The sequence below is a fragment of the Clytia hemisphaerica genome, unplaced genomic scaffold (assembly GCF_902728285.1).
Source record: "Clytia hemisphaerica strain Z4C2 unplaced genomic scaffold, Clytia hemisphaerica genome assembly, whole genome shotgun sequence".
In the NCBI taxonomy this organism is placed as follows: Eukaryota; Metazoa; Cnidaria; class Hydrozoa; order Leptothecata; family Clytiidae; genus Clytia; species Clytia hemisphaerica.
In genome coordinates, this window is record NW_027104612.1 from 99943 (window position 1) to 112969 (window position 13027).

General features: G+C 35.0%; 1 protein-coding gene across 1 annotated transcript; it reads right to left on the bottom strand.

Moving 5' to 3' along the window:
* Nucleotides 1-10287: 10287 nt before the first annotated feature.
* On the bottom strand, nucleotides 10288-12312 carry LOC136824263 (uncharacterized). Its single transcript, XM_067080430.1, has 4 exons — nucleotides 12189-12312; nucleotides 11537-11629; nucleotides 10993-11028; nucleotides 10288-10688 (listed from the first exon to the last, which is right to left on the bottom strand). The coding sequence occupies exons 1-4, from the start codon at nucleotides 12232-12234 to the stop codon at nucleotides 10534-10536; spliced, it is 330 nt and encodes a 109-aa protein (XP_066936531.1). The 5' UTR covers nucleotides 12235-12312; the 3' UTR covers nucleotides 10288-10533.
* Nucleotides 12313-13027: the final 715 nt, after the last annotated feature.

Genomic DNA, 13027 nt, shown 5'->3' on the forward strand with positions numbered 1-13027 from the left:
TTTAACTTTCCGAGTTATTTTCCATTTTTTAACTCGGGAATTTTTGCTTCCTTTAACATTCCGAGTTATTTTCCATTTTTTAACTCGGGAATTTTTGCTTCCTTTAACTTTCCGAGTTATTTTTCATTTTTTAACTCGGGAATTTTTGCTTCCTTTAGCTTTCCGAGTTATTTTTCATCTCTCTTTAAATTTCTTTTCAATCGACATGGCAAACTTTAAGTCAAGATTATGAAATGAACACAACACGTTTTCTCTTCTTATTTTTGCATCGTACGTTTTTCAGTTTCGAACAAGTGTCCAGTATCTTTCACTTCACATTGCACAGAATGGGGTTTGACGTTCGAATTGTTTTTATAAAAAGACGGGGGCAAACATTCGAATAACAATATACCCTCAGGTCAACATTTAAAGACTTTCCACCACAGATATCTAAGCCCGAAGGGCTAGATTTGCAGCTTTAAGCTTTCTCCAGCAAAAAAAAGTGAAGCTAAAATTTGACTTTTTAAATTTTGTGCCGATGGATAGGATCTAGCATTTTGATTGTTTTCGGAGCGCGATATCAAAAAAATTAGGCGGCAAACGCTATTTCACATCTCTCAAACCGGTGAAATTGCATATTTTAGTCACGTGACTCTGGTAGGAAATCCTTCCAAAGATGAGATTCACTTTTTGAACAAAGCTGCAAATCTAGCCCTTCGGGCTTTACAGATATCTGTGCTTTCCACTTTGAAAAAGTAGCGTATTTGACCCCCGGAACGTTTTTTAACCGCAAGTCTAATTAGAGCCTTATGACACAAAAAGATTCGATTCATAATTCGAATGTTTTGCAAAGGTCACACGCGCGCTGGAAACTTTCGAATGTTTTTCTGTAAGTTGATTTGGTGAGTGTGTGCACTCTGGACAGTTTTATTTATTTATTTTTTAACATCTACGAATAGTCTGTGAAATAATTGATTCAATAATCGTTGTTGGTGATTCATTCAAAATTTTTTACAGCGAAGGGGGAAGGACTCAGTGAATTTTTCTGAGAATCTTGTCATGTCACTTACAGTATTCTTTAATGAAATAGGGAGGAAATATAAATTTTGAAATAGCTTTATCTCATCACTTACCTGCTGTATTTTTTGAGATTTACACAGTATTTATGCTGTAATATTTTTGAAAGGCTTACACTTTGTTTATCTAGCAGGTTTTTTTAACTTCAGTTCTTGCTTTTCAATTATTCACTTGTTTGTTGATTTTTCATTTTATTAAGCAGGTTAAGGTTTTTCTAGTTGGTAATGGATGGTTATGTCTTTGATTTAGGTTGGTATGGGATCAATAGATTAAAGCTGGTGTTTTTTTATGAAGAAAAATAACTCGGAAAGCTAAAGGAAGCAAAAATTCCCGAGTTGAAAATTCAAAAATAACTCGGAAAGCTAAAGGAAGAAAAAATTCCCGAGTTAAAAAATGAAAAATAACTCGGAAAGTTAAAGGAAGAAAAAATTCCCGAGTTAAAAAATGAAAAATAACTCGGAAAGTTAAAGGAAGTAAAAATTCCCGAGTTAAAAAATGGAAAATAACTCGGAATGTTAAAAGAAGCAAAAATTCCCGAGTTAAAAAATGGAAAATAACTCGGAAAGTTAAAGGAAGCAAAAATTCCCGAGTTAAAAAATGAAAAATGACGTCACTTTCTTTTCAATCGACATGGCAAACTTTAAGTCAAGATTATGAAATGAACACAACACGTTTTCTCTTCTTATTTTTGCATCGTACGTTTTTCAGTTTCGAACAAGTGTCCAGTATCTTTCACTTCACATTGCACAGAATGGGGTTTGACGTTCGAATTGTTTTTATAAAAAGACGGGGGCAAACATTCGAATAACAATATACCCTCAGGTCAACATTTAAAGACTTTCCACCACAGATATCTAAGCCCGAAGGGCTAGATTTGCAGCTTTAAGCTTTCTCCAGCAAAAAAAAGTGAAGCTAAAATTTGACTTTTTAAATTTTGTGCCGATGGATAGGATCTAGCATTTTGATTGTTTTCGGAGCGCGATATCAAAAAAATTAGGCGGCAAACGCTATTTCACATCTCTCAAACCGGTGTGAAATTGCATATTTAGTCACGTGACTCTGGTAGGAAATCCTTCCAAAGATGAGATTCACTTTTTGAACAAAGCTGCAAATCTAGCCCTTCGGGCTTTACAGATATCTGTGCTTTCCACTTTGAAAAAGTAGCGTATTTGACCCCCGGAACGTTTTTTAACCGCAAGTCTAATTAGAGCCTTATGACACAAAAAGATTCGATTCATAATTCGAATGTTTTGCAAAGGTCACACGCGCGCTGGAAACTTTCGAATGTTTTTCTGTAAGTTGATTTGGTGAGTGTGTGCACTCTGGACAGTTTTATTTATTTATTTTTTAACATCTACGAATAGTCTGTGAAATAATTGATTCAATAATCGTTGTTGGTGATTCATTCAAAATTTTTACAGCGAAGGGGGAAGGACTCAGTGAATTTTTCTGAGAATCTTGTCATGTCACTTACAGTATTCTTTAATGAAATAGGGAGGAAATATAAATTTTGAAATAGCTTTATCTCATCACTTACCTGCTGTATTTTTTGAGATTTACACAGTATTTATGCTGTAATATTTTTGAAAGGCTTACACTTTGTTTATCTAGCAGGTTTTAACTTCAGTTCTTGCTTTTCAATTATTCACTTGTTTGTTGATTTTTCATTTTATTAAGCAGGTTAAGGTTTTTCTAGTTGGTAATGGATGGTTATGTCTTTGATTTAGGTTGGTATGGGATCAATAGATTAAAGCTGGTGTTTTTTTTGAAGAAAAATAACTCGGAAAGCTAAAGGAAGCAAAAATTCCCGAGTTGAAAATTCAAAAATAACTCGGAAAGCTAAAGGAAGAAAAAATTCCCGAGTTAAAAAATGAAAAATAACTCGGAAAGTTAAAGGAAGAAAAAATTCCCGAGTTAAAAAATGAAAAATAACTCGGAAAGTTAAAGGAAGTAAAAATTCCCGAGTTAAAAAATGGAAAATAACTCGGAATGTTAAAAGAAGCAAAAATTCCCGAGTTAAAAAATGGAAAATAACTCGGAAAGTTAAAGGAAGCAAAAATTCCCGAGTTAAAAAATGAAAAATGACGTCACTAAATTCCAAAAATGACGTCATAACTCGGGATAACTCGGTTTTTTTTTAACTCGGTTTTTTTAACTCGGAAAAAATAACTCGGGAATTCCGGGCCTCTCAGAAATCGAGGGGGATCGGAAAAGTCACTTTCGTTTTCAAGACCGTCTGGTGTTGTTTACAAACATGATAATTTACCGAATCGTGATATTTTGTTTTAAGGGCGTTTGTGAAGGAGGGAGGGTGTAGTGAAAATGGGCGAGACGCCCATCATCTTGGATTTTTAACCCTTATCGGTAGAAATTTCGTCGGTAAAAAGTGACGAAAAAATCGCTTAGTGACGAAAGTTTTTACCGACGAATATTTTCCCCGGCCTTAATGCGCTTACCAAAACCAGCAAGTGACGAAAGTTTTTGCCGACGAATATTTTTTGCCGACGAAATTTTCCACCGACGAAATTTCTACCGATAAGGTATGCGCAAGTCATTTTTCTAGCGGAATCACCATAAAAAAGCCGGGATTTGACCTCTCTCTATTACTAAAAATAGAAACACAGAGGTCAAAAACCGGCTTTTTTAGATGCTTCCGTTAAAAAGTATGATGTCATCTTGACTTACGCATATCAAGAATACGGGCACTGCTCTTGTTTTGAATACGCCATTTCGGAGTGAAATTTTTCGGATAAATCGCATGCGCACTGAGGTTTTAATAAAACAATAGAGAGTTTCGAAACCTAAACCAATCAGCTGTGTTTTAAGCATTCTTTTATTGGAAATCTCTATTGATAAACATTTTTTGTGAAAGTTGTCTATTATTGCCCCCGCAACGAGCGTAGCGAGTGAGGAGGCCTTCATAGCTTCACGCAAGGATATTGGACAGGAATCTCGAATCTTTGCGCGCGCGTTTGTTCGTATTGTATGTTCCGGCCAATTAAGTGTTCCGCAAAAATATGGCGGTAAATTATACAGCGGTAAATGTTATACACATTTTCATATTACGTTATATGCTATTACCATTATTATATATTGCATTTCATTAGTTTTGATTTAGGATTGAAAAGCTGAAGCGAGTGTTATAAATGCAAATTATAGAAAAAGTATATAATTACACCATAACAAGGATTACAATATTACTTTTGCAAATCAAAACAAACAAAATGGCAGACTGGTTATGATGATGAGCTGATTCGATTCATTGAATGGAAAAAGTGTTTTGTATGTCTAATTTTGTTTCTTGTCTTTAAAACTGAACTAGCCGTATTGTATAAGGGTTGCGAAGCGATCCAGACTCTACCTCAATTCGCAAGTTGCTAGCAAAAATAAGAGCCACTCTGATAAAACCCTAAAAGAGACAGGGTCTTAAGCCTTATAATACCCCAAACACACCATAACAAACCACAGCAGCACAACACCCGCCGCCCCGCGAAACGCTCTTTCTTTCCTTCTCTTAGTTCTTCTAATGTAAATGGTGCCTTAAAAAATGGAACGATATTCGTCGAACGTTCGAACATTTTTTTGTTCTAATCGTCTGTTGAAATCATCAAAAGTAAACAAAAGCAAAAAAAATCTACAAAAGATGGCTTGTTGTTGGTTCTTGGCCAGTTTTGATTTGTTTTCTTGACAAATTCGACAAATTTGATTACCTCCATACCTCTTTATCATTGAATATCCACTTGGTTTTGCAAGGTAAGTTTAGTTCACTTAAAAGAGCACCCCTCCCGCCCGCGCGACCTGCAAAAACTTCTCATTTTTATTGACCTTATTTGATACTTAATAGTTACTTTTAAAAAGTCAAGGAATGATGAAGATCCTTTCTGTCACCTTTCAAACTAATTTTTTTTCCATTTAACAGCAATCTAAACATTTAAAACCGAAGAACCACTGCTTAGATTGCTTATATGCGTGCCGCCCGCGCGGCAATTTGATCAACTTCAGATTCTAAGTCCGTGTTTCGGCTTCCGGTAATTTTTTGCTGTTCATTGCTAGGGTACACCATTTTAAAACGGCAATTTTTGCAGTCCTAGCTACCAAACCGAGAAAATTTTCGTGGCTTCAAGCCAAACCATTCAAGGTCATTTTGACAAAATCATCGGTTTGTAGATGTGATTTATATAGCAAATTTTGGGCCAATTTTCACTTGGGATAGAAGTTAAAGGTACGTGCACACAATATAGCAAAACTGCTTCGCTCATAAATTCGCTTCGCAATAAATACTGTAATTTAGTCAGAAGTTCATTTCAGCAATGATTTCAATTCTTTTTCGGGAATCTTTAAAGAAATTTGCTCAAGTTTTCAAATGTACATTTTGTTGATATTTTTGTTCAAACTTATCAAACTGTAATTTATATTGTCTGTTATTTTATTAATAACTACCTTTATTGTTTATAGAGCTTCTTAAGCTTTAAAGACCATTATATGGTCGTAACTCGGGAATATCTTTCTTAACTCGGTAAAAAAAGATACCGGCAAAGTACAAAAAAGTAGAATGTAGCATATGAATCCAAAATTGAATGTGAATCGATGTAAACAAACTTTTTTTTTTGGTCTTCAAAATAGATTTACCTCACTTAGAGTGTTTTCACTGTTTGTTCAGTGTGGTAAATCTATTTGGAAAACCTGAAAAAAGTTTGTATAGGCGCATACATTCAACTTTTTCAGTTGTGATAGCCTACGTAATAACTTGCGCTCCAGTAGTTTGGTGAAATAGCTCCAATTCTGGCTTTCCAAGTTAGGAGGGACCTTCCCGAAGGCATTTAACGGTGGTTAGACTAGGCACACAGACAGTCATACAGAAACGGTAAAACAAGATACCGGCAAAGTACAAAAAAGTAGAATGTAGCATATGATTCCAAAATTGAATGTGAATCGATGTAAACAAACTTTTTTTTTTGGTCTTCAAAATAGATTTACCTCACTTAGAGTGTTTTCACTGTTTGTTCAGTGTGGTAAATCTATTTGGAAAACCTGAAAAAAGTTTGTATAGGCGCATACATTCAACTTTTTCAGTTGTGTGATAGCCTACGTAATAACTTGCGCTCCAGTAGTTTGGTGAAATAGCTCCAATTCTGGCTTTCCAAGTTAGGAGGGACCTTCCCGAAGGCATTTAAACGGTGGTTAGACTAGGCACACAGACAGTCATACAGAAACACCATAAAGTGAAAGTATATAGCTATAAACTCAAAAAGTCTAGCTTCCTGAAGGCACGTCTCTTCATTGTCTGCGCTGCGATCATCTTAATGGATTCAATCAGCTTTTAGTTTGGAGAAAAGATTGCATCATGAAAAAGTACTATGCACTTTAAAAAAAATTAGGCGCATTTCAACTTTTCTCGACTGTACGTCTGAATGGACCACAATGGCATATCTTTATTTTTCTTTTGACCAACAACATAAAAGATTTTGCTTGAGAAGTACAATCAAAGCGTAGGCGAGTGGAGTCCGGGCCTTAGCTAGGATTGGTTTCTATTTCGCCCTATTTAAGATGGCGCAGAACTTTTTGATAAATTTTATCCGCAGTATCCTCTTGACTATTGTTTATTAGGCAAAGTAGCAATAGAGAATCAATCAATCAATCAATCAGTAATTAAATCAATCAATAATCAAATCAATTAATTATTCCTGATTATTTTTTATGTTTCAATCTTTAAAGCATTAAAAGCTTTATATCGTCAACCTGTTCCGACAAGCTCGTTTCTTGAACCCGTCTTACATTTAAAATCTATTCCATGTAAATTGGAAGTTTGTTTTGCTACCATGTACAAAACCACTCTCAAGGAAGATACTCTCGGGTATCTAATAAACGTACATGTACGTTTATTAATTTTAACAAAAATTTTCCTCGATTTCAAGTGCCTACTTTTGTTTCTAATGATAAATATCCATCTTTGACTTTTGAGGTTTGTTCTACTCGTCAAAAGAAAGCAAATTACCCAATATTTACCCCCTAACCTCATTAAAAAGATCCTTCAATTAGGTTTGCATGCCTCCATTTTCGACCCTGTACGTTTATTCGCTACTGTACGTTTATTAGGTACTCGAGTAGTCTAATTACTCTGATATGGTTTCCACATGATAGCAAAAATGAATGCCAATTTAAGTGGAATAAACTTTAGCTTGTAAAACATAAGAGGCATTTCTTTTTAATTAGATTTTTTCATGTCTTCGTCGAAACCTTAATTATAACTAGGCCATCGTTTTTATTTATTTAGATGGAGTGTTATTGTTATTATTTTCAGGAAAAAAGAAAATCTTTTATTTCTTCGTTTAACCAAACGTGTAGTTACTTACTATTTTTTTGTCCCCATGCATTTCTTATAATCTTGCAATTGACATTGTTATGATTATACAATTTATTATAGAATTCTTTAAATATTATATTGCTGCGGTGGCATGTTAGTGTAAGCTATGTACTAGTTTTAAAACTTATTAATAAGCAATTCCCGTTGGGGGCTACTAGTGGCCGCCTATAGCAGTGTCTATAAACCAAGAGTAAGGCCTAAAAGCTTGGAGCTGTCTATTGTGTAGACTAAGAAAAATCTCACTAACTCGAACTTTTATTGAGAGGGGATGGGGGGAGCGCTATTCGAGTCACAAACAGTGGCATTGTGGGAAAATTTTTCTGGAGGGGCCAAAGTAAATCTTTTTTAAATGGCACCCCCAATTTTCCAAAGTGGCGCCCCCACCCACCAGTTTTAAACTTTTACTAATTCATTTGCCAATTCTTGGCATAACGAAGAAGGAAATATTTAGTGGATAAGAGTAGATATATCTTTGATGAATGGAAAAGGGAAAAACAGGCTCCACAATGGTTGGGCTATCTAGAAAATTTTAGAAAAGAAACTTTTAAAGAAACAATGTGTAATGCGAGCGAAGCGAGCAAAAAAGTTGATGTTTTATGATGTCGATATTGTTGTCAGTAAATTGGTCTTGGGGTGCAGTTAGATTTTCATTTAATAATATAATAATGCTATATTGTACACAAAAAAAACTTGTAAATTAGGTAGATTGCAAAGAAGTTACCAGTTAACCAAAGCGAGCGAAAAAAAATCGCAAATATTTAAAAATTATCTCAGTGAAATTGGTCTTGGGGCGCAATTTAAGGCGTATAAAGCATAATTTTTAAGATTGGGGCGTTTAAAAAATCTATTTTGGCGCCCCTTGCTCTTCGGCGCTCCTCCAAAAAAGCTCCGCTGGGGGCCGTGGTGCCCCCTATCCCCCCTGCCACGATGCCACTGGTCTTAAATTTAGCCTGGAGATCCATGCTATGATCTCTTCTTTTATATACCGCGATTGCGAAATGAATAGCATGGTTTGGCTTTGGACCGAAAATTTGAATTCCACTAAGAAAAGTATTTTCACCAGTGCATTGTTTTACAGTCAAATATGTTATTTGTAAAATTGTAATTTTATTTCGACTTTTTCATGGTTTGTGTACAAAAAAGCAGCAGGGAGTCCCGACACCTATCTTCATCTTGAGAGAAAGTATTTTTAGACTTTTGTTTTTTAAGGGCCTAAAATTGATTTGCCATTTTTCTTCTGCGGGTAGAATTTCTATAGGTCATCTCGAAAAAGTCGATCCAAACGGTGTACTGAGGGATGTTTTCCATTTACCTTCCTATTGGCTTATGTGACTTATAAATAATAAAGTAATATGTTCGTCTGGTGCCAGCAGACTATATTGGAATTATTCGGATGTGAGTCACAACCTCTATTTTCTTACTTAAGATAAATTATGGACATTTAAAACTGATTATACCTCATTGATATTTTAAATGAACAGTCCAGTAATATAAAACTTATCGGTGGAAGCTTTCAATAATTTTCACGAGGTCCACGGCTAGTCGATTCAGCTATTTATGAAGTCCGTTAGGGAAGCGGGGATTAGACGATTTTGGCTTTCGTTGTGGATTATGAGGCAATTGTGGAAGAATACCTCGGGGGAGACACTCGGAGAAATTGTGAACAGGGACATCCCGCTGGTCTGAGTCCCTTTTTTAGGCTCTGAAGATATCTGACAGGGTCCTAAATTTACTTATTTTCAACAATTGTACCTGATAGGATCATTCTTTGGTTGTTTGGGACAATTTTCAGGGTTGAAATTAGAAAGATCTTCAATCTTTTGTCTACATTTTGTCATTTTTGTCACTTTTCAGGGTGGAAATGGGAATTTTTTTTCGATTTTCCTTTCGACAGGGTCCCAAATTTGAAAAAACATTCATATCTGATAGGGTCCACCTTTCAAACTCCAGCGGCATTTCCCCGTCGTCGGCCGTCAAGGTCAGTGCCCCCCCCCTGGGGAGGATACCTTGTTAAATTGATTATATAAATAGAAATTGCTGAGGGTGAGTGGTTTGGAAAGACATTCAGTGAACGTAGTGAGCCCATGCAAGCGTACGCTGCAGCGAAATACAATGACGTGGTTTACTAGTGTAGGGCCATATGTACGGGGCTTTCTCTGACTAACTAGCCATAATTTTCATTAAAGTGCCACCGCAGAAGAACGATCAAATAAATTGTTGAATTTTGAAAGAAATGTTACTGATAGCCGTTACTTTTGTTATAATGGCATCTCATCTGAAGCAAAATTTAGTCTACAAATATTAGCAATTTGTGTTCATCTCATAGATATCTTCTTATAGAGATAAGATAAAGTTATTTATCTGTTTTATTTTTGTCATCTCTTTTATTACCAAAATAATGGTATATTATGGTTTGTTTATATCATATTAGACCTAAACGCTACTGTACTAAACTGCCATTTTACTGTAATAGTCAAACAACAAGTTTTTGAAAGGATAAAAATTTCAAATTTGCGTTGCTCAGAGCGGGTAATAACTACTTGTGGTTTAAATAGGGAATTTCCTGACAAAAAAGAAATTTCCCTTAATTCGACTCCCTGAGAAAATAAAAAAAGACATATAGAGCTTTGAAAATGGGTAATCAGATCAAAAAAATCCGGAAAAGTGTTTTTAATGATGATAAAACAAAAGAAATACAGTCAAGCTAAGAATGTTACCGGTACACCATTTAACTGGAACTAAAATACTGAAAAACGCGTGCAAAATTATGAGATGTTTGCCCAACTTCCTTATGCGTGAAGCTATGAATGCCATCCTCGGGAGCTTTAGGCTCCCTGCGGTGGCAATAATTTGAGTGAAATGGAGAATTAAAATTTTACAATACAACGATCTTTCTTGTGCTTAGGATTTTGTATTAAGCAGCTTTAAAAATATGTGGAATTAGGAATATGTGGAACGGAAAATGTAGAAAATATAGATATAAATTATTTTGAGTAAAAAAGGTTAAATATTTTGTATTCAAAAAATTAGAAATATTCCCGAAATGAAGGGCTGAAATATTTACATTTCGAATTTTCAATGACCCAAAATGATAAATACAAGGATATAAAATATTAGCATTTGCCACATGCTGGCTTGCAATAAGCGAGAACCCACGGATGAAGCATACCAATTTTAGATGTAGACTCGGTACACGCATTTGGATGAACACCAAGGATGCTTTTACACGAGGAATCGTTTGTACAAGAACGTTTACGTTGAAAGTAATCTATAAGAAGACAAAATCAAAATCAAAATTGGCAAAGTGACCAAGTCAGTGCTTTCTAGCAGAGCTAATTATATTAAGCGTGAAGGAGCTAAATATGGCATTTAAATGATGAAATAGCAAATAAGAGTAGGTGAGAATCACAGGTTTTATTGTCTTTTCTTTGATGTTTAATAGAAATTCATAATTCACAATCCTTCAATAGATTCTTTCGACTCGAGCCTCTTTTCTAAGGGATTCGCTCAACCAGGTTTTCCGGATTTTTAACCCTTTGAGAGAATTTAAAGAGTATTAAAAAGAAACTTACCGTATTTTGACCTGAAATAATCTCGTTTTGCCATTTCTATAGAAATAAAAACGTTTTATAAAGATTTTATGAAGAGAGAGCGTCATGAAGTCAATCTTGTGACCACATTCGAAGGAAACTTAAATGATCAATCTTTCAATATCTATCTTGCCATTAAATAGGGACCATAACTTTTCTCTTTCTCCTAAGATTGTCCCCTTGCCCTCAGTCCTTCATTTAACAGCTGAACATTAAAAAGATATATATCAGGTACCATTTTGGTGTCATTGGTATGAACCAGCCAGGGATTGAACCCACTACCTTTCTGTACAAAATTAATCCACTACAAACGTCTATTTGCGTATAGTTTACGTTTCGCAAGCTCTTATTAATCAGAACATGAAAAGATTTTGGGTTTCTGATTGATCAGTTTTTTTGGATGTGTTAACGAGAACCAGACAGCTTGAATGGTAATAATGCAATGTACATATCGGCTTGAAAGAATACTGGGTTCGCTGCAAGGGTATGTTATTTTTGATTAAAAAAATAAATATGATTTCCATACCATTTAAATAATCTCTTTGTCTTCTTGCTTCAAGCATATCATTGTATGTTTCATCTTCAAATGCATCTAAATCCAGGTAACTTCCACAAGTTGCTAAGATGAAAGTTAAAATTAATCTTGAAACTACTTAACCTTACATGACGGGAAAAATTGGAATTGCAGTCAGAGGCGAATAGCCAAAAGCATGTCTATTCGCTATTAAAGGATAGAGGGTGCAGTTAAAACTAGGCCATGGATTGAAGCCTTGCATTTTTTGTGACTGAACGCTCTACCTTCAAATCAACACGGTATCAGGACCAAAATACACCCCCTTCTCACATACCAGGTAGGATTTTTTTCAGATAGTAGGGGTAAAAATAACGGACAAAACTCGATACAAATAGTCAGAATACCCAGGGAATATCGATCCCCATGCTTTTTTTGGCTGGGTATTTGACTTTCATTATTTTTGAGCCCGAAAATTTGATGGGAATGGAAAAACAGCACGATAGTTTGCAATGAGGATTTGCATTTCTGATTATTTTAAGCGGGACAAAAATTAGAGTATAATTTTCCACTGGGACGATATTTTGGCAAATTTTTCCAGTGGGAAGAGGTCCCAGTGGGTTTGTGAGAAGGGATGTCAAAATGAACAAAAAAGACGACGCTTTACCTTGAAATGCAACAAAACAGAGAGCAGCCAAGAAAAACAGTTTCATTTTGAAATCTTCTTGATCCTCAGCTATGAATCCGTCTATGCAGGACCAAGTCTCAAATGTGAATGATGAAATTGCTTTGACGAAAAAAGTATTATACTTTGACACGCCCGCATGAATTATTTTTTTTATCAATCTTTGTTACAAATATAATCAGATTTATGTTTTAAGACTTCTTTATCTAGCATTGAATCGATCATTGACATATTTAATTTTCTCAGTGCTACATGAGTGTTGTTTTAACATCCATTCAACGTTGTTTGAATGATAAACATGATGGGTTCGTATGAAATGAGCACCGCAAGCCGAGTTTTTTGAAAAAAGAAACACTGTCTCTCATGGCGGAACAGCGGTTAAAATCCTGAAAAAATGTTGGTATCAGCATGAAACATGAGTGTAATACAATATAAAACAGTTACATTATCATATACAAAGAAGTTGCAGGAAAAAAATATTTTGAACCTCAACTCAAAATCTTCTTCAAATATCAATCTGATCTCCATTGTGCGAGATGTGGATCTATTTATGACATTTTGGTGGTTGACATCTATTTATGATATACTTTTAGATGCAAAAAGTCTCAATGTCTGCCGATGCTTGCATATAATGCTTATAACAGAAAAAAATGTCAACCACAAAAATGTTATCGAAAATAAATATCAGCTGAGACTTAAATTGAATTATCGACTTGATCGTCCCAGCTTGTGCTGTGTTTCTCTATGGCGGTCAACTACTATGTATTTAAATTCTAAATACATATAAGTTTAGCACATTTTTAGACAAAATATGTCTACAA

Coding starts and splice junctions, on each gene's coding strand:
- LOC136824263 (XM_067080430.1), bottom strand. CDS start 12,234: ATGAAACTGTTTTTCTTGGCTGCTCTCTGTTTTGTTGCATTTCAAG. Junction 11,029..11,536: donor ACAAAGAGATTATTTAAATG/GTATGGAAATCA, acceptor TTATTTCTATAG/AAATGGCAAAACGAGATTAT. Junction 10,689..10,992: donor TTATTTCAGGTCAAAATACG/GTAAGTTTCTTT, acceptor GTCTTCTTATAG/ATTACTTTCAACGTAAACGT.